Genomic DNA, 22,423 nt, shown 5'->3' with positions numbered 1-22,423 from the left:
GAATCGCAAACCTTCTTTTTTGAGACAGGGTTTCTTTGGGTAACAACCCTCCCTGGCTGTCCTGGAACTCACTTTGTAGACCAGGCTGGCCTCCAACTCACAGAGCTCCAACTGCCTCTGCCTCCCAAGTGCTGGGATTAAAGAGGTGTGCCACCACTGCCCCGTGAATCTCCAACTTTTGTGGCCAATTCTAGCAAGTAGGTTTCTTTTCTTTTCTTTTTTTTCAAGACAGGGTTTCTCTGTATTGTTTTGGAGGCTTTCCTGGAACTTGCTCTGTAGACCAGGCTGGCCTCAAACTCACAGAGATCCGCCTGCCACTGCCTCCCGAGTGCTGGGATTAAAGGCGTGCACCACCAATGCCCGGCTGGGCAACTAGGTTTCTTAAGATGTTGGCAATAGAGGTTGGCAGATGGAGAACACTGTGTAGTTAGCTACTTCTATTATTTCTCTATTGAGGAAGGGCAGTGTTGCTAGACACAGATCCCAAGCATATGACTTTTTTTGTTTAATAGGCACAAAAATGGATTGCTCCTTTTTTGTAGTGAGAACCCTTAGGATCCTAGACCCATGGCAGGGTTCTGTGCCTTGATGCCAAGGGCCAGGTTCTGCCCTTTCCTTATTAGCTGGGGCAGCAGAGCGCCAGGCTGAGAACAACACTGATGGTTCTCTTGAGTTTAGGATTTTTTTCCATATGAAGCTTAAAGGCTACAGTCACAGGTGTGCCTGCTTCCTGCTGCCACTCTAAGCCCTCCTCATCCCCACCTCCTATTTTCCCCGAAACAGCGACTGAGCTCTGGCTTGGAACCGAATGTGGTATGTGGTTATAAGTGGTACTGAAGAGGACAGAACTCATCTCGAAGGTCTGAGTTCAAAAACCAGCTGAAGTCTCTAACGCCCTACTGTTTGAAGGTTCAGCACAGAGAAAACCAGTGGCTTCTCATTCCAGGATGGGCTGCACTCGGAGGACATGGGGTGTGTATGAGGTCAGACGAAGCATGGAGGACAGTATATTATTAGCTACCAGCTGGCCCCAGACAATGCAGCTCAGACTCTAGGCTCAGAACCATGCGGAGGCTGGCCCTAGATCCTCCCCATGTGAGCCATCTTAAACTTCCCTCAACACACAGAGCCTTTTCAAATCCCCGTATGTCATTCTGCCTGGAAGAGCTGGTGGTGGGTAAAGGTTTTAGGACTGCATCTCTGCTGTTGGGTCAGACCCTCACAGGTGAAGTACTCCTTGGCCATTTGATACTAATAATAAGAGTGATTTGAGACGAGACGATGAGGGGAAAACACAAAATGTGGTTTTTCTCCTTGCCTTCTCTCCTGCACAATAGAACGAACCCTGTTTACATTGGTACCCTAGGGGTTGGTTACTGTCATATCAAATCATTCTCCCACCCTCAGCATTAGTGGGCAGAACAAAGAAATAGCAGTAACTTCAGATCTATGAGGTGGCCTGATTATTTTAGTCAAAAACTTAAATGACTTTCTGTGCTCCAAGATGACAACAGATCTGATTCTCCCCAGAGAACTATTTTCATGGTTATACCAATAACAATTGGGAGTTTTGGACACTGCTTAGTAAACTTCTCAGGTAGTCAGCACCCCCCAACATGTTGTGACTGTGGCTAGGAGACTCAGCCTGCTGCTCTGTCAGTCACTGGGAACCAAAGCCAAAAATCTAGGTCCAGATAGGTAATTTTTTTCAGAGCCCTCATTAAACCTAGCCATTTGTTCATGAAAGTGTGTTTTAACTATATTACTGGCCTTTTAGTCCCCCACCCCAGTTCCCAGACATAATTAATTCTCTAATATATACAAGTTCCCATTCAACAATGATATTATCTAGATAACAGCAGGATTTGAGTTTTAGATAAATTCTGCATTTTTCCCTAGAAGAGACAAAACGTTTATTTTTATTGCACCCTTGCGGACTTCTACTATGGCGACATCTTTGCATCAGCTGGGTGCAGGTTCCCCTTGCACTCCCACCAGCTGTCTGGAGGAAGCACGATGGACTGGTTATGGTTTCAGCCAGACTACCTAAGTACTAGCTGGTGGCCTTGGGCAGGTTACTTCTCTTTGCCTCAGTGCCACATCTGTAGAATGAAGATAGCAATGACATCTACTCGATCAGGTTGGTGTAATACTGATAGGCGTATGTCAGACATTTAATTTAATCAGGTTGGTGTAACACTGATAGACGTATGTCAGACATTTAATTTAATCAGGTTGGTGTAACACTGATAGACGTATGTCAGACATTTAATTTGTTGCCTTGCGTATAGTAAGAACTATAGCAAGGTGGTGTCTTGTCCCATTCATGGTACCTATAAGCCCAACTCCCTGAGGGATGAGGCATTTATTATCCTGTTGTGGTAAGTCAAATCTGACTTTTGTTTTCTACTCCATGATTGACCTGACAGACAGAGTATATTTTGAAAGCAGAGGGGCCATGCCACCCGGGTACTGAAGGAGGGAGTACCTCTACTCCCCCAGCAGTGTCTGACTTATTTAGATGGATCTACCAAACATTGCAATGTGCCAGGCCCTGCTGTAGGCCCTGATTATATAGCAATCAACAAGATAACTCGGGTTTTTTTCTCTCTTGAGCTTGCATCATCAACACACCACAAGTACAGCATTCTATGAGAATTTTTCCTCAACTGAATCTCTTTCAGTACAACACATTCAGGTACAGTATAACCATAAGATACTGAGGTGACCTGTGACTCACGAGAGAGAGCATGGTAGTCGCCATAGTTCTGCTGATGTGCAGAGTGCGTCATATTTGAACACTATTTTGATAGAAAATAATCCACATCACAGTAAGCCATGGTTTAAGTTAAGTATTTAAGTTAAAAGACCTGTTCTGGACCACTCTGAGATCCCAAACCCTTATTTTATTTGTTTTTACTTTTTGTTGTTGTTTTGTTTTTAGATGGTATCCCATGTATCCCAGATGGGCCTTGAACTCACTATGTAGTTTGAACTTCTGATCCTCCTGTATACAAACGTGATGCGACGCCTGATGTATGGATTGAACCCAGGACTTTGTACATCTAGTCAAGCATCCACCCAACTGAGTTCCCGCTCTTCAAACCCTTTGAATAAGACAGCTTAGCTGTAGTGTTGGGTTTTGTTTAGTTTTTATATTTTTCAGTGTGTCTTTTTCTAAGTTTCTGGATTGTAAGATTCACTGGGTCTTGACAAAGTTCTCCCCCATCAAGGGACTTCCTGCTACCAGCTATATATTCAACTACAATTACTAATGGCTAACACATGATGCATGTCCACTGATGATGCTGCCCGACCATCTGTCAGTCCTAAGGAAGGAAGGAGAGGTTACAGTAAAGGGAGGAATGATCATGTTACTTGAGATCTGTCCAAGCCTTTCCTGGGCCCTGACCCTCAAATTAAAGTATTCAGAGAAACCTGGTCCTACACCCACCTCCTCAGATTCTCTCAACTTCTTTGAAATGGACCCAAGAGGGAAGAGTTCCATAGAGATCTTTCTAGTACTAATACTTCCAGGATTCTTGGACTGTAACCTGGTTCGAGAGTGTGGTTCCTGTTTTGGCCTGATGGAATCCATTTGCTAAGAAGAAGATAAACATAAAAAGAGTCAGGAATCTCATTATTTTGATGCAGGTTTACACACACACACACACACACACACATACTACGTACATACATGCATCATGTGTACCTATGCATCAATACACACATGGATGCATGCTGATGGCAGCATACCTGTCTGCCCTAGCCTGTGGTTCACACACACACACACACACACACACACACACACACACACACACACCCCATGTATGCACATGCACCATGTTTACCTGTGTGTTAGTACATGCATGACACGTGCAGTTGGCAGCGTAGCTGTCTTCCCTAGCCTCTGAACTCTCAAAGAAGAAATGAAAACACAGGACTCTTGCTAAGGGAAGACACAGAACCAAAACAGTGGCTTCCACTGGAGGAAAAGGAGGAAGGAAGAAAATGTGGGAAAGGAACACAAGTGGTAGGGAAAGAAATTTTATTTCCAAGCTTTTAAGAGAATATTACAAATAACAGAGAGTTTTTAAAAAACCCTAAAAACTAGTTTAAAAAAGTACTTGACAGTGTCCATTTAATACCCAAGGATGGCATGTCCATTGTGCAATGACAGTAAGAAACTGTGCAGGTGACCACCCAGTGCCTTCCCTGGCAGATCCTGGAACTCACAGGGGGGCTCCTAAGACGGTGTCCTGTGGCTGGCTCCGTGGTGTACTTGGCTGTACAAGAAGGGCCAAGGTGCACACTTCACTGAACACAAGGGAGGGCACTGGTGCCAAGCCGCCATGAATACTTAGATTGGGGTTCACTCCTTTGAGATACACAGGCCAGTATCACCCTACAATGCAGCAGACCCAGGTGGGAAGGTCTGGTGTGTGTGTGTGTGTGTGTGTGTGTGTGTGTGTGTGTGTGTGTGTGGACTGCATTATCCTTTTTGTGGGTGGGGCTTAATGTCGGGGAAAATTACCCCTGGCCTGACAGAAGGTTGAAGCCACAGCAGCAGACTGTGCTCGAGATACAAACAAGAAGTCCGTACTCCCCCTCTACACACACACACACAAATACATGCACACACGTATGTGTGCGAGTTCCCCTGTAAACATCTTTAAGCCAAATCGTCATAAAATCAAGAAGCGAACAAAAAGATACCCTAACCTTCAGCCATCTTTGAACTCATGTGACACTTGTAGTTACAGCTAGGAAAGTTCCGTATCTGCCCAGGCATATCAATAGCTCCCTTGCTGAACGGTCTGGGGGTGGGGGATCCGTAAAGCCATTTGAGTCATTGGAACTTTGCAGAGTGTAGAGCCCCCCTCCCCCAAGCCTGGTAGGGGTACCAGCTCCCAAGGTCCCACTCTCTCCCTGGGGCACCCAGCAGCACCCAGGGAGGAGCAAACCCAAGACTCAGAGAGAGGAGCTAATTACAAAAGCCCTTCCCTGGGCGGCCTTAGCTTTTTCTCTTTGCTGCCCTGACACCCACAGGTACAGCAGGTACCTCAAGCACCGGTCACATTTTCTGCCCAACTCTTTTTGGATGCCTTGCTGTTTGTCATTCTCCGGGGAGGAATGTTTTCTTAGGGCAGGTTCCGTTGGTCCCTGCCCATTGTTGTTGTGGAATTTGTGTTGGTTTTTCCCTTGCTGTGAATCCAACAGATAGGAAATCATAACAGCTCTCCCGCAGGCAGCCTCCCCATAGCTCCCCTCTGCTCCACGCTCCCTCGCGCCCCCACCCACCCACTGCTGGGTTTCCGTCTCCCATTCCTGCTTCCTGGGCCCCTCCTGGCCCTGCCTCTTTCCTTGGTGTGCGTGGTCTCAGCCTTCCTCCCAGGCCTCCTTTCACACGGTGGTGACTCTCATGACGAGTTCTCGGCTGCTGCCCTGCGTGCTCCGCTGTTCATGAGGTCTCAAGTGACTCAGGATATGCAGGATGGTATAAGCACAGTGGTGTTGGGACACAGGATCTGACGGGTGGCTGGCAGCCCTGGTGGGGCCCTCTTCACGGGCAGGGGGGCTGGCTGCCTCCTCTTCCGTGGAGGGGATATTGGCTTGGGTTGATGAGGAAGTCCGTAGGTTTGTCCTGCCTCCTGACTTTTGCTCCTCCAAGTCTTTTGTCTTGTCATAGTTCAGCACTTTCCACTGTTGATTGACAGCCTGCCAGCGTTTAAAGATGCGATATACTGAGGGTCCTTCGTGGATGATGAGGCCTGGCAGGAAGAGAAGAAAACAAAGGCTAAGCTAAGAAGGCAAGTAGCTGTGGGAGAACACCACCACTTCCTTGACTTACACATCACACACACACACACACACACACACACACACACACACACACACACACACACACAGAGGCACTAGAGAAGCTGGGGTTTCACTGTGTTGATTTTATTCCAAATCTGCTTTCCAGGTCTGAGCTGCTTTATTCCAGAGCACCTCAAGGTTCCCGGGCTCCATGAGTCACCAGAAGAAAGGCGGCCATGAAACAGTTGGGATCTGCATGAAATGCCTTCACCTGCTTCTGATGCTCCATCCTGCCTCCTTCTTGGCTTGACACAATTCAAATTATCCAATTAAGTCATAATGTAAATATTTTCCTCCTTATGTTACATATTCATGGCCCCTTGTGCTTAGCAGGTGTTGAATGAATCATGCACCTTTAAAAGCCAACATGAATGAAATCCTGTGGTCATTCCAATCCTGCGGAATGACATCTGCAACTCCACTTGTTAGCTCTTTCCATAGCCTATGCTACTGGAATACAGGTCCCTCTGGCAGAGTGAATGGTCTTGCAGTTATATTGGCCAAATGAAGTGGAACCAGTGGAAACAAGCTACATCTGTCAAGCCACACACAAGGCAACAGGGCAAATGGATATCAATTGGAGGCCTACTGTGTGCAAAGCATCTGGTACCCTTCGATTCCTGAGACAGGAAGTCTTGCCCTTAGAGAACTTAATTTAAGTGAGGAGGCACATACCAGACATGCAAATAAGCTAACCAGACCCTTTTCTTGTGCTGGCAACATGCTGGGAGGAAAATGAAATAGGGTTAAGTAGTCCTTGGCTGTTGTCAGTTGGGGTCTTGTTTTAGCAAAAGGGACGAGAAAGGCCATCGAATTGAGATTGACATGCCTAGGGGCTATGGAGAGAGGAGGACAAGGTGGGCAGAGCCCTAGTTATGATTGTGTCTTACATATTACCCAGTATAATGGGAATCCCCTGAGGAGATTTAGAAGGGGGAATGACACTGGCAGATTTGCTTTTAAGATAATTCACTGGTGTTCCAAAAGGGGCAAGAATAGGAATCTAAAATTAAGCAGGAAGTAACACCATAATTGAAGCTGGAAACTGATGACCTGTACTAGGGACATAATGGTGGATGGAGTGAGAAGTCCTTAGAGGCAGGATGAATGCTGTAGGTGGAGCAGATGGACTTGCCGACAAATGAGCTGACAGGCATCTGAACAACTTGAAGGCTCCGGCTGCCATAGTTGGGTGATGAGGGCACCATTTGCTGAGATGTAGATGGTCTCAGGGCTCGCATGTGGATCTGTGTTGTTGGTGGTGACCATTAGTTCACTGTGGCTGCCACATTCAATGTCTAGAAGGCAGTGGGTGGCTTGCAATGGCACAAATACATTCTCTTAGACAGTTCTGGAGTCATTCCCTCGGGGCTAAAGTGCAGATGGCCCGGGGCCTACTCTTCCTAAAGGTTTGGAGGAAGAATGTTTCCATACTTTTTCAACTTCTAGAAGTAGCCATTGTTTCTTCCTTTTACATCACTCTGTCCTCTTTCTTCTATTGTCACATCTATTAATCTTCTGTCATCAGATTCTTTTTTTGTTGTTGTTCCCTCTTATAAGAATTCTTGTGATTACATGGAGGATCTATCCAAATAATTCACAATAATTTCCTCATTTTAGGATGCTTAAATTACCCCCATACCCAAAAGTTCTGTCGCAAAAGTCTAACAATTTGAGGATGAGGCCCTGAGTGTCTCTGGGGCCATTGTTCATTAGTTATGGTATGGGTAAGATGTCTGCTAAAGTATCTAACTGGTAGGCCAAATGGCAATAGTGTATATGAAGCTGAAGTCTGGGCTGGAGATAGACGTTGTGTGTGTGTGTGTGTGTGTGTTATGGCTTCCTGCTTAGTGTTTTTATAGGACCCCTGAGTGTGTGAATGAGTAGGTCATTGATTCTTGTGATTTCTCTTGGACCCTTTTCCTTCTGTTTGTTTTGTCCAACTCTGATGTGATAGTTTTTATGTTATTATATTTTATTATTATCATTTAGAAGCCTGTTCTCTATTGAGAGACAAAAAGGGGGTGGATCCTGAATCCAGATGGGAGGAGAGCTGGGGAGGAACAGGGAAGAATAGACTAGAGGGAGGGAAAACCTTAATCAGGATACATTATGTGAGGGGAGAAAATCCACTTTCAATAAAAAGGAAAAAATAAAACACATGCACACACACACACACACACACACACACACATGCATGGGTGCGCACACACACTCACAGAGAGAGAGAGACAGAGAGACAGAGAGACAGAGAGAGAGACAGAGAACAAACCATATACATTTCCAAGATGCCTCCAGGAAGGTGGTGTACTGATGTGTGAAGATGCTGAGGTGAGGGTGGGAATGGTGGGAGGGAGTGTGTAAGTGACCTGCAGGTTGGTGAGGGCAGCGGAGAGCCAGCAGCCAGCAGCCAGCAGCACTGAGGGTGAATGACGGTGGTAAAGAAAGCAGTATGCACTTCAAAGTGCTGGAGCTTCTGAAGAATGGGGGAGCAAAGACAGCATGGGTGTAGTGGCAGGCAGCACAATGCCTGTGGACACTACTTCTTGGATCCACAGCCTGTGAAAGAGAAGCCACCATACAGATAGCTACGAGGGATGCCATTTCTGGAATGCAGCTGCTTTGATGGAAGAAGCCCACAGAGGAGTTACTCATGTTGACCTGTTGTCCAGAGGTCACCATGGAGAGGCTGGGGGAAGGAATAATCAAAACAAGAAAAGGATGATTGTCTGTGAAATGAAGAGGTAGGAAGCCTGAACCTGTAATGGTGGAGGCGATAACTGGCTAGGAGACACAGGGCCGAATTTGTCCTGAAGCCATGGAAACCCCAGGGCATGAGCTAGCTCACAGGGGCAACATGGACTAGTCACCCCCCTCACTCACTACAGCACAAGTCCTGGAGGGGAACACCTCACAGCTTTTCTGCTTCAATGCAGACCCTGGGGGAAAAGAACAGCCACCCCCTGCCACTTCTTCCAGCACCCAACACTCCCAAAATTGCCTGTTTCTCTGTGCATCTTCAAGAGTTCACTATGAGACACACTGGTTCCTAGCCCTGGGCAAACATAATCTCTTTAGGGGGAAACGCAGACAGTAGTTTTCAAGGGAGCATAATTTCCTGAAGACTCCCCTGTAATCCCTGACCCAGTGTGATAGGTGCTGGACAACGAGGCTTCCCTCTGTCCCGAAGGGCACCATTACTTTTGTCTACGCTTAAGTGTGCACCTGTGCACCGTTGGTACTGAAGCCCTTTGCTCATCTGTCTGTCCTGCATGCCCTGTCTGCATGCTGCCTTGTGCCTTCCTCCAGGCTACAGGCTCGGGCCGAGTCTCCATAATGACACACCAGGAACATCACAGAGACTCACTAAAAAGCAGAGTGGGCCTGGGGACAGAAAATCAGGGCCTTTTGAGGCCCCAGACAAGATTTCTGGCTGGAATCTCTACACTCCCTTTTTAATTAGCTTCTCGATCAGACAATTTTACTCTGATTGAAGAGGGTGTCTTAAATTTTTTTCGTTTGAATGCTGCCTTTTAATTGCCTGTCTAGTGTTCAGGCAGTAATTAAACCATTCTAATGGATAGGCGGCTGAGCAGGGAGGAGTGCACCTGTTTTTCTAGATAACACTTATTTTGAAAAAGTTGGAAAAACATAAGCTACCTCATTTCCATTCACCCCTTCAGCTCCCCTGCCTCCTGCCTCACCAAAATACTTATTGATTCCCTGCATGGAGGAATTAAAACAAAGAAAACCAACCAAAAACCAAAAAAAAAAAAAACCTAAAAAAACCCCCAAAAAACCAAGGAAGATGAGTTTGGGCTCATCTGCTGGGGCGGATGACAAGGACGGTCAGCAAGGTGGCAGAGAAGGATGAGGGGAGGAAACGGCAGTGAGCTGAGAAAGAATTCAGGTGAGCTAAGAGCTATTGCTAAAGAGTTTTGAGATGCAGGAGAAGGAAGAGGCGGGATGTAGCTCTACTGGTGGAATGCTTGCCAGGTATTTACCAGGCCCTGGCTTTAATCCCCAGTACTGCATAAATCACCATGATGGTGCAAGCCTATAATCCCAGCATGTGACAGGTAAAGGCAGAAGGTCATCGCCTCCAGAAAGCGTTTGAAACCAGCATGGGCTTCATGAGACCCTGACTCAAAAAAAAAAAAAAAAAACCAAGAAAAAATAGAAAGGAGAAAGAGGGAGGGAGAGAAGCAAGAAATGTAGTAAATTTTAACTGAGTCCTTTCCTGGGATTTTCTATGCAATTTAACAGCTACTGAGTAATTACTTGCAATGAACCCAAATCTTGGCTGTATTTTTGGTAAATCCTGTTTCAGAAGAATAGTTATTTCATCTGTCTAAGGTGTCTCCAGCTTCTGGGTTCTTCTTTCTCACTGGGTTATAGGTTCTATAGGTCGTTAAGACACGCCTTTTGTCGTCTCTCTCCCATATCCTTATCTCCAGTCAAAACGGCCTTTTGCTTAGACTATGAGGAATGGAAAGAAGGCTGGTCACCACCGAGTGGGTAGCCCTCTAGCACGGCTCCTCCGCACGTGCAACAACAAGGAGTTCTCTAAAAAGCATACTAGCCTTGGTGCATTTTGACCATTGGACTTTTGATGTGAGCAGAGACACCACTTAACCCAGTGTTGTCTTTTCTGAGTGTCCACTCTGTATGTCTCTGAGTCCCTGCCACGGGGTAGGGTGGACACACAACACCGCTTCCCACCATGAGTACAATAACACGTCTGTTGGTGTTAGTTTTCAATTATTTTAGAGTTGGGATTGGAAGGAGGTGTTCAGACTTGGGCATCTCTTTCAGATAAGCTTAGGTTTAGATAGGACAGATGCGCTTAGGATAGGGTATGGGTAGATCATAATTTGTTTATCATCTATGTGAATATGCTTTATATATGTTTGAGACATTTTGTTTATTGACACAATTCAGTTTTGTTTTAAGTTTAAATATCTTCTTTAGACTAAACGGGGAATTGTAGGGAGAGACTTTAGATGACTGTGCTGTTGACCACGCCCACTTTGGATGTGGCTAGAGGCGCCTAAGGATGTGATAATAAAAGGCTGTGCAGGAGGGATGCAGGTACTCTTTGGGGCTTCTGGTCCGGTATGGGAAAGCTGCTGACTCACCTGGGTTGCTAGTTTCTCTTGTAAGTATCTTCCACAATAAATAGTTACCTATACCCTCATCAAGCCTGTGGTTCAAATTACAGTTACACATGTCAAACAAAGTTGAGCAAGAAGTCTACCAGGAGGCCTCTAATCCTCTCACTGACCCAGAATTCCCCTTCACACCCTCATCTCTTGCTAGCATCCTGGCTTACGTGACACAAAAGTCATTGACAGCTCTGAAGTAGTTGCTCTTCAAACTGACGTGTATATCAGAATCGTCAGAAAACATGATAACTCACAGACTCCTGGCTCTATCCCTGGGAAGCCTGACTCAGTTGATCTGGGGCCAGGCCTGAGAATCTGCATCTCAAAGCTGCCTCAGGTGACTCTGATGATACTCATGGTGGGCATTAATATAGTGCTTAGACATGGTGCTTATCCCTGCCCACTACGGGACAGAAAGCACTACAGTTTATTTTTCCTTTTCCCACATCCCGCAGACAGCCCTGACTGTCATGGAACTTGCTCTATAGATCTCTCAAACTCAGACATCCTCCTGTCTTTGCCTCTTGAGTACTGGGATTAATGTCATGTTCCACCACCTCTTATTTTTATTTTTATTTTTGGTTTTTAGAGACAGGGCTTCTCTGTGTAGCTTTGGAGCCTGTAGACCAGGCTGGTCTTGAACTCACAGAGATCCACCTGCCTCTTCCTCTTTAAAAAAGAGGAGGAAGGAGAGGAAGAGACTTAGATAGTAAAGTGCTTGCTGTGCAAGCATGGAGAACTGAGCTTGGATTTTCAAAATTCATGTAAAAGATGTGCGGCAGATACCCATAATCCCAGCTCTGGGATATATATATGTGTGTGTGTATATATATATATATATATATATATATATATATATATATATATATATTAGACACAGAAGAATCCCTAGAGTGTACTGACTGTCCAGTGTAGTGGAAGTGCAAGGTCCAGATTCAGAGAGACCTTGTCTCAAAAAATAAGGTTAAGAAGCAATTGAAGAAGACACTTGACATTGTTGTGCACTTGCCAACAATGGAGTGCACGTGTGTGTGGGTGTGTGCACACATGTGCACATACGTGTTACATGAAGTCACTGGAGTCTGTTAGAGGATCTCAAGAATTAATTAAGGTATGAGATCAGGACAAACACTCACTGATACAGAACCAATTAAACACCACTGCTGATCAGCTGCCTTTGTCAAGTCATCCTGCCCAGGCTTCTGTGTCAGAACCATTGCACCCCTCTGCTTACCCAGGGCAATGCAGCCCTATAAGAAATCTCTTCTGAGGAAAGAAATAGAGGGGTAAAATGCCTGGGAATGAAGTGAGCTTTATGCAACAGGACTGGGTAGGGGAGAGACAATTTGGAGCCTCAAATATGCACTGGTGTCACTGAAGGGTTTGTTTCTGTATGGGGATTTTTCTGCAGGGTTCCATTGTGAAGCTGAGAGCTCTTGCTCTGTAGACATGAGGGTTGGCATTCCTCAGTCAGTGTGGGTGGTATCAGCGCTTAGACGTGATGATGAAGGTCATGGTGATGGTGAAAGTCATGGTGATGATAGCATTTCTTGAATGCTCCTGATGCTCCAAAAGGACTTTGCAAAATGAGCTGCTTATCACAGAAACTTATCTATATGGTGAGACATCTTAGTTCTATTTTGCAGAGGAGGGAACTAAGCTCTTGGAAGCCAAACATCTTGTTCAAGGACACACAGTTTGTCTATGAAGTGGGGCATCACCCTGGAGTATCTAAACCAGAGCAGTGCCATGTGGCTGATGCTCCTTCCTCCCCCTGCTCCAGGTCACGTGCACACCTCTCAAACAACTACGGAGAAGGTAGGTATTTTTTAATTGTGTTTATATACAATTTCTATTAGCATTACCAATAAGAGCGCCTATGCAATATCTGTTTTAATGCGTGATGCATTGTTTTAACAGTGGCCAACACGAAATTGTGTTCTAGATCAAAGAGTCTGTGAGAATCACCTTTCATTCTTGCTTTCCCATCAGGAGGATGAGTACTGCAATAGCTGCCATGCCGTGGAGTTGCATGGGGTAAAGAAGATTAAAAAAAAAAGAACCCTACAGTGTGTGAAGCACTTTCCACAGCACTTAGAACACAATGCATAATGGATGCTAGTTATTATTTTATCATCATTATTAAATAAATATCACATGATTTCATCTTGCATAAATAATAAATAAGTAAATATAACCAGCTATTTTTGGTGCGACTGGGGATGCCAGATTGGCAGCTCCACCTCATGCTCTCTGGAGAGACATCTTCATGCTTCTCAGGCACAGCCAGGCTGTGCTTTCACATATGTTATTATAAATTTTAAAAGTTGGTTGTGTAGGCGGACATACCAAAACTCTGTGTTATTGTGTGAATCTGAAACACCCCCCCTCAGGCCCTCGGGCCCCAGCTTGTGGTGCTATTTTGAAGGCTGTAGAGCCACTAGGAGGTGGGGGCCTGGCTGGCATAAGTAGGTCATTGTGGGTGGAGGGAGGCTTTGAGGCTATATGTGCCCCTGTTTCCAGCCTGCATTCTCTGCTCTCTGTCCTCCATTGTGTGAGCGAGCCTCCACTGCGTACTCCCACGATGGCGGAGAGTCACCTCCATCCCAGTGTCCTCCCTGCCAGGATGGTCTGCAGCCTCTGAAATTCTAAGCCAAAACAAGCGTCTCTGGTTTAAGTTGTTTCTGTCAGACATTTTGGTTACAGTAATGCAAAAATAACTGACGTATTCTGTATCCATGGAGAATTTGGGCTCTTCAAATCCTTGAGACTCTAACAGATGATATTTGGGAACTAGGGTGTTTTTCTTCTATCGGGCTATCATAGCTGAGAACATTTCTGGAAATTCCTCAGTGGGGTGGGCTTGCAGTGATAGGGATGGCTAGCAGTCCACCGTGGTCGTCCCTCCATATACAGCTGCCACTGGGCAGGAGTGGCATTTTCTGTCCCCTTCATGAACTAGGAGAGGCCAGATCTCTGGTGTGAACATAACTGACTCAGGCCAATGGTTAAGAAATAGGAATGGAATGAAAAGAGTTAGAGGAGGGCCTGCTTAATACATGGCCAATTTTCTATTAGATAGAAGCAAAAAGCTTAAAAGCCTAAAGACTATGAGACTGCAGAGTGGGAGGGGCTTGAACCCCTGGATTGTTGTGTGGAGGAGAGTCTTGCTGCTCTGGAACCTTGCTGGGTTAAACCACGGATGAGTGGATGAAGCTGGTTGCTAAAGTTTCCTAACAAATACACCTTCAGAGAAGAGAAGTTTGTGGCTTGATGGCATGTGTCATGGCATCCCCAAAATGTATTAACTGGTCTGAGCATCTATGTTGTTTATTGGGCGGGTCTGTTCTTTATCACAAGCCCACTAATGGACAGATACAGCATTCCTGAATCTGTCTGATGCTGAGGACAGTCCCTAAGATGTGTTTCTAAAATACTTCGGGCTTTGTGGGTACACCTGAAAGAGTGACATGCCTCTTTATGGGGCATTCTTTGGAGTATATGGTGCTCACGTGGTAACTTTTCTCCTAGATCCATCATCCTCAGTCTCAGTGCATCCAGCAACCTAGCTGTGGAGAGAGATGACCTTGTGTAGGAAGCTTTGGGTGGTGAGATGCGAGTCAATATGAATGCAGACACCGCACAAACTCCCTAAAGACGGCAGAGTTTGTCCATTGTGAAGCGGACACTGATCATGCCCAGCTCCACATTCCTGGGCATGCCTTCCAGTCACAGTTGACAACCTGTGAGAACTCTGTTTTATTCCGTAAGCAACTTCTAAATCCTAGGTTCAACACACACCTTATAGATGAGGAAACCATTTGTGGAGAGGAAGTATGCCTAAGGCCATAGAGGTTGCTAGGCAACAACTCTGGCTTTCCTAGACACTATTGGACCAGACTGCCTCTGCTTTCTGTCCAGTTTCCTAAGCGGGGAATCAACAGGCATGACAGGTGGAGTCATTTCTACCTAGAATGAGTTAATCTGAATTAAAATTAAGATTTAAATGTGTGTGTGTGTGTGTGTGTGTGTGTGTGTATGCCCCTGCACTAAGGCATGTGTGTGGAGGTCAGAGGGCAACTTGTTGGAGTCAGTTCTTTCCTTCCATCATGTGAATCCCAGGGTGTCCTTACCCACTGAGCTAGCTTACTGACTCGAAAGCTAGATTCTCAACTGTTTCACAATCTTTTTGCCCTTCTTCTATTACCAGTGAAACCTCTGTATGTTTTAAGGATGGGGGCTAGATACCTATACATCACAAGATGGAGCCTCAAGGGACCACACAGAGAAGACACCATGACAACAGCTGTTTTTATACCTAACAGCTGCTCTAATATTCCATTGTTAAAGGTTTGGAAATGGTTTCACAACATTCTTCCTTCCCTGACCACACTCCATTCATAAGTGACAAATACAGACGAGGGCAACATCCTCACTTTTGCAGTGTTGACTTTAGAGTTGACTTTTGGATGGTCAATCTCTCAAGTCTGTGGAATGATTAAAAATTATGTTTGGTGCCAAAGCTCTTAATTAATTTTCTCTTGTTAAGTCCTAATAACATGACCCACTGGAGCAGAGAATGCCCCATTTGTTGGCTGGAAGGTTCTGTCAACTTTGGCTATGGAAGACAGCATCATTAGAGATGACTGAAGAGGAGGCAGGTGGACTCAGGCCACTATAATGGGATCTTGGTGGAGCAAGGTGGGTGTGTAAGGGAACCATGAACCTTCCAGAAAAGACGCTGCTCAAAACATAGGCAGATCATACAAGGAAGCCGGGTTCAGGCTCTGTCTCTGTCACAGCCGTGACAGAATTCGGATTGTGGTAACAGCTGGCAAACCTTTTCTTACTGCTCCCTTTAAGGGGACTGCACTCTGACCACATGGCTCCTTTCTTTCAATCAACCGCCAAGCCTCGCAAGACTGGCCCAGTGCCTTCAACATATATCACAGGAAAGAAACACCCATATGCTATGAAAGGCCTTCCTGCTCCCCCCCAAGACCCCAGACCCTGATCAACCTTCCTTGGCATTGCCTCTCTGCTGTCTATAATGGCTTGTTTCTCTTGACTACGAACCCTTGGTTTAGGGACAGCTTTTGCCCTTCTGCCTAGACTTTAGGTTTAGGATGGTTTTCTTGTTTTGGCATCTTGAGACCCTTCTGTTCCAGCCACTGCCTGCCTCATCCTATCCATTCCACGGGCTGTGTGAGTCCTCAGGTCATCTCTGTACCTCTTTCTCGCTGTCCCTGTGTTACATCTCTGTTTCCTGCTCTGATTATCACAAGCATTTCTCAGCCAGTCCCTCCTACTTCCAATCTGCCCAGCTCTGATCTATGCTTCCCATAGGTGCTAGATTTACAGGTTTTAAAATGTATGTTTAGTCAGAGTGTCCTATGTAAAATTCTATCATTGCTTCCGCATCCTAAGTAGAGTAGTATCCAAATTCTTCACACACGACTTACGGCCCTGTGGGATTTGGCCTCTACCAACTTCCCCAAACTCATTGCTCCTCCTCTGGCTCTTTGCCATCGAACCATACAAACCAACTTAGTTTCCTAAGCATACCTTGCTCACTCTATGTCTCCACACAGACAAGTCCCCTTGCCTAGAATATTCTTCTCCCTCTTTTGAATAAACTTTGATTTCCCCTTTGTAACTGGTTTAAGGGTAAGGTTCTCTCAACAAGTCTCTTGGGGTCTTCAAGAGAGTTCATTGCTGTCCGCTCTGTCCGATCTTCCTCTCTGCCTCTGATAGACATCTTCCCATAGTAGTTATCCTGTGCTTGAGACTGAACCCTTGGACGGATATGTCTCATTCATCTCCCTTTCATGTTTCTTGATTTGGGGAGAAAACAAGGCAGCCAGCAGATTGTACTGAAGAAATAGATACAGGCACCCCAAGCCCTTTGAACCATTTTCGCCTTCCTGGAACTCATGTCTGTATTCATGCCCCAGCACAAGCTGATTTCTGAGTGTCTGTGATCACTTCCCTCCAGGAGATTAAGATCCACCAGAACCGAAGCCTCTTGTGCTTGAGTGTGTCTATTCAATGCTCTCTCAGGAATGTTTGTGAATAAATGAATAGATTTCCCAAGTCCATGTTAATCAGTAGAATTAGATTTACCTAACCTAAAATACCCTTCTCCAGAGGATATCATAGGCAGATAGGCTATCCAAATTTCATCCTAATTTCTAAAGCCCCTTTTTCCATTGGCATAAAAACAGCACTGACTTTTTAAAAAGGTATAACAGTGGCTGCCTGACTGAATCCCAAACAAAAAACTGGAGCAGATGTGGCCCAGAAGACTTCTAATTGTTGTGATGGTTATGTTTGGGCTAATCTCTGCCTCCTTTGAAGTCCGCTATGCTACAATGTTGCTAGGTTAAGGATCATCTCTAACGGGTAAGTATAATTTCACAGAACAACCAGAGATAAAATAGGCCATAGAGGAGATGAAGAGCACCTACTGCTCTTCTGAAGGTCCTGAGTTCAATTCCCAGCACCTACAGGGCAGCTCATAACTATCTGATGTTGTCTCCTGATAAGCAGATGTACATGCAAAGTACCCATATACATAAAATACATGAATAAATAATTGTTTAGAAAAAACAGACCATAGGAAGTGCCCTGGAATTAGAGCCAGAGGTTCTTGGTCCCACCCTCAACTCCACTGTGTGATTAGCTGTGTGACCTAGAGTACAGTTGCTCTAGGGCTGCACTAGCCTGGGAAATATGGAGCAAAGTACTCACCCCTCTGATCATCGGAGAGTTGTTGTGACGGGGAATGTCTTTCTGTATATATGTTTCTCTTATTGGTTGAAGAATAAAACACTAATTGGCAAATGAGGCAGGAAGATAGGTGGGACTAGGAGATGAGGAGAATTCTGGGAAAGGTATGCAGGAGAGCCCACCAGAGCAGTTGCCATGTAAGCTGCCAAAGGAGTAATAGGTTCAGACCCTTCTCCGGTAAGATAAGACCATATGGAAATACTTAGATTGATAGAAATGGGTTAATAATTAAGGCAGAGCTAGCCGATGAGAAGCCCTAGTCATCAGCCAACAGCTTAATAACTAATATAGCCTCCTTATGTTTATTTGGTGCTAATAGTTGCAGGACCAGGATGGGACAAAAACTTTCTTCAACATTGTTGTGCTCTATTACTTTTTAAAGGGATTTGTTGGTTTGTTGTGTTCTCAGTAACTAATATTTGGTTTTCAAAGTAGTATACATTGGTCTAGGATAGTGGTTCTCAACCTCCCTAATGCCATGACCCTTTAATAAGTTCCTCATGTTGCGGTGACCCCAACCATAAAAAAATACTTTCGTTGCCACTTCATGATAGTAATTTTGCTACTGTTGTGAATCATAATGTAAATTTTTTTTTTGGTGACAGACTTGTCAGGGTGGTTATGACCCACATGTTGAGAACCACTGGTCTAGGAGCTTTAGACTCTAAACCCAGAGGTGCCTGGTCTTTCAGGACAGTTTGTATCATGAAATGCATTACCCATCAGTATGCTCACATCCAATGTCACTGGCCTCAACCCTGGAGATATGCTGCAGCTGATAGGGAACCTGGAGACCCTGGCAGCCACTTCAGGCAAAGTCCTTTGATGAGAACTGAAGACCATTCTTGGAGAGAATCATTACTCTGGGTTTTGTCAGTGGTTACCAATGCTCCTAAAAGCCAGCTGGGTAGATATAGCTACAGTTGAGACAAACTTGGTTTCACAAGCAGTAAACAGTGTTTGCTCTCTGATTCCAGTGGAATCTCTCCACAGAGTCCCCACACCATCCTGAACTGTCACATTACCCTCATCACACTCTGCCAACAGAGAAGTAAATTTATTTTAGAAGATCCATACATTAAGAACTATCCATTTAGTGCTCACACACGTCTTTACTGTCTGTGGCTATTTAGCAGAGTTAAGGAACAATGTGTTGCTGATGTCTGAAAACAGAAAAATCCAGAAGCTTACAGCAGCAGATGGTTTGACTCTTCCCTTATCCCCTTTGAGCCAACCCTGTCCTGGGCTTATTTTCTTGTCTTGTAGCAATATATTTTTTTACCCAGGTTCTACATTGCTTAATACAGGTAGTTTCGGCCTGTTGAATATGGATTCTTTTACTCAACAGTTTTTTTCCCAAACAGCATTTCCAGAGGGTCTGAAAACTGTGCTCAGGTTGACCCTGCAAAGACATTGTGGATCTCATTTTGCTTTTGAGCCAAGGGATGAGCCTGGACTCAGAAGCATATGGAAGTGGAACGCTGTGAGAATTCTCCGACAGAAGAGAGCCTGAGTTGTCATCTTGTATTCCGTAGACAGATGCCAAGTTTGCTTTCTAGTGAAGCCGAGTTGAGACCAAAAATAAAAACACTGCTGGTGAATACTGCAGGTTTCGTTTGATCCTTCCTTCACAAAGCCCCTATATTTTTACACCCACCCAGCTTACCTATACTGCTAGAGATTGTACAGCAGAGGAAGAGCAACTGATACTTAATGTTACCCTTACAACCACCAGCATCACCATTGGCCATCGTCACAGCCACCGTCGTCATCACAGCCACCACGGGAATCTGTTTATGGCCTCTCACTGCTGTCCATCACTCCCTGCTCCTGTGTCTAGGTCACATGACTCTCTCTGTTTTATTTCACTTCCCAGCATTCACTATGCTCAGTCAGCCAGTCCTGGGAAAGCACTGAACCATAGGTCCTACTTTCCTGCTGAGTTAGCCTATGATAAACCTTTCAAGATTTCACAGTCTGAAAAATAAGAAAATTAACCTTTGTCCTCAGGGTTGATATACTGAATTAGCTAGCAAAGGGAGACAGAATGTATTTGCTTAGATAAGCACACAAGGTCCGGCATTACTGTGATCAGCCATGGCTTCTGTGATCAGTAGGATAGTCTCCAGGTATTTTCAACTCCTAATATTAAATGACCCCTAAGAAGTTCACATCACCATCATTTCAGCCAAATTATAGCCAGGAGATGTTTTCCTGTCAGACAGAGAAGTGTAGCATATTTGATGTAATACACCACTGTTGGAGAAGAGCATCGTGTTACTTTCATGCTCCCAGTACTATGACCTGGGGATACAATGAGAATTCCAGATGAGGCTGTATGGCCAGTGTTTAAGCATGCTTCATTCAGAATAACCAGGGCCATTTCCACCTCCTCATTTGCATGGGGGCAAACCTTTCAATCAATATTCACAATCATCTGTTGAAACAGAAAGAACCCAACCCTCCACCGACTATGGTAGAAAAGAGGAGAAATGTTGACTTGAGGACTAGGTAGTGAAGCTAGAGAAATGGGTGGGTCCTAATTTTTTCCTAAAACACTGAAGCCTTTCAAGCAAAATCTTACCTGGAATGAAGCAGGGATGAGGCTTCAGAACAGCATTCTATTTCTTACTCCCAAATGGGGCTGCGTGGAACCCCAGCCCTACACATACAGTGCAAACCACTAGAGCAGCAAAATCTGGGATCCTAGGACAGTCTTAAAGAAGAAGAGAAGGGCCGGGGCCAAAGACATGGCTTAGTTTAGTAGAAGGGCTTGCTCCACAAGTGCGAGGAACTAAATTCTGACTCCCGGAGTCCAGGTGAAAAGCCAGGGGTGGTAGCATGCTTGTGATTCCAGAAATGGTGAGAAGGGAGGTGGACATGGGTAGACCCCTGGATCCTCCTGACTCACCTAGACTACGTGGCAAAGTTCCAGGACGATGAGAGTCCCTGTCTCAAACTAAAGGTGGAAGGCACCTGAGGGTAACACCCAAAGTAGTCTTCTGACGCCCCCAAACACATGTGCTGTGCACACGCACACTTATACGTGTATGTATGTGTATTCATTCACATGTGATCATAAAAATGAAAATATAGTTGTTCCATGGCTGCTTCTGGGTGTTTTTGTTATATAGGCATGCCATGTCAACTTATAGGTTGTGCAACTGAGAAGCCTTCCACTCCCTGCCTAAGGCAGATGAATTCACCAAGTAACCTTCTTTACCTCAGAGGCAAGCCTCGTTTTGTCTTCAACTGGACAAGACAGAGTTATTTGGAAATGATTTCAATTTATCTTCTTTGCTATGCTCCCACCATTCCTTTCCCACCCACCTCTTACAACAAAGCTATAGTCTCACCCTAGATCATGGGTCTCAAGCCCAGTTCTTCTCTGCTTGGCCTCCAAGTAGAAGGGATTCTGAAGGATCTTGCCATTTCATTACCGTGTAGCTTATTACCCCTCATGGAGACAATACCCCATACCCACCTATGCACACCACATCCATGAAGCCATACATCCCATAGCAGATTTGGAAGAGGAGGTCTTGGCGTTGCCATTTTGCTGAGGGACTGAAGGTCGACCAGATGAGCCAAGAGATACTGGCGATGAGGAAGAGAGAACCCAAGATGGCAGCTGCAATCTGAACCTTCTCGATGACTGTCAGGGATATGGCCTGCCACTGGGGAGGAGAGAGTGACAGATTAGCTGCTTGAGTGCCTGAATCCCATTCCCACAGTCTTTTATTTTATGTATGTTTTTTATTTAAATTAAAAACATGCATGCTTCAAATGTCAAGCCCGGCTCCCCCCCTTCTCCTTCCACCAGCCCCACCCCCACCTCCCCACCCCCAGCTCAATCCTCATATCATTCCCCAGGGAGGATGAGGCCTCCTTGGGGGGATCTCCAGAGTCTGTCATTCCATCCAGGGCAGGACCTAGGCCCTTCCCATGTGTCCAGGCTGAGAGAGCATCCCTCCATGTAGAATGGGCTCCCAAAGTTCATTTGTATGCCATGGTGAACAGTAGTCTACTACCTAAAGCCCCAGAGATTTCTGAGGCCTCCTCACTGACACTACCTTCATGGAGTCTGGATCAGTCCCCTGTTGGCCTCTTAGCTGTCAGTCTGGTGTTCAAGAGCCCCCCCTTGTCCAGTCAGCTGTCTTTGTGCCATTCCCACAGTATTACTACTGCTCCAATAGCTCACTGGTATAGAGTTTAATCCAGGGCTTCTCTACTTGTAGTACAATGGACAGGCTTGCAGAATCATATTATATATTTGATGCAGAGGGAACCTGTGTCGTTTAAAATGATCAGACATCATTGTAAGGAGGCTCTGGGCAGGCATGGCTGAGGAGGAGACCCTTATACTTTCATAGATATAGAAATTCGAAGTCAAGAAGGAAAACAAAGAGCTAGTGTGGGTGTTGTTCCAAGGAGCCAGAATATTCCTTTCAGAGAAACACAGTTGTTTTTCTCACTAATAGGTGCCAAGAGGTCTTTCTTGACTGCTTTATGTTGTTTCTACAACACCACCTTGCATGCCATTTAATATGCATGTTGGAGATCAACAATTTGACAAAGGAGAGGACATGGGATGTGGGAGTAAGAAA

The 22,423-nt window shown here is 45.3% G+C and overlaps 1 protein-coding gene across 1 annotated transcript in view; it reads right to left on the bottom strand.

The window, feature by feature from the left end:
- Positions 1–4,034: 4,034 nt before the first annotated feature.
- The window catches only part of Marchf4 (membrane associated ring-CH-type finger 4), a 115,806-nt gene continuing 97,417 nt past the window's right edge, over positions 4,035–22,423 (bottom strand). The window contains exons 3-4 of the mRNA XM_005070513.4: positions 21,301–21,493; positions 4,035–5,771 (exon numbers count right to left, since the gene is read on the bottom strand). Coding sequence (XP_005070570.1) covers positions 5,404–5,771; positions 21,301–21,493 — 561 coding nt within the window. The 3' untranslated portion in view covers positions 4,035–5,403. The remainder of the gene's footprint in view (positions 5,772–21,300; positions 21,494–22,423) is intronic.

Source organism: Mesocricetus auratus, unplaced genomic scaffold, assembly GCF_017639785.1.
Source record: "Mesocricetus auratus isolate SY011 unplaced genomic scaffold, BCM_Maur_2.0 Super-Scaffold_100010, whole genome shotgun sequence".
Classification (NCBI taxonomy): domain Eukaryota; kingdom Metazoa; phylum Chordata; class Mammalia; order Rodentia; family Cricetidae; genus Mesocricetus; species Mesocricetus auratus.
Note: the sequence above shows the minus strand (reverse complement) of the source record. Positions and strands in the feature narration are given on the sequence as shown.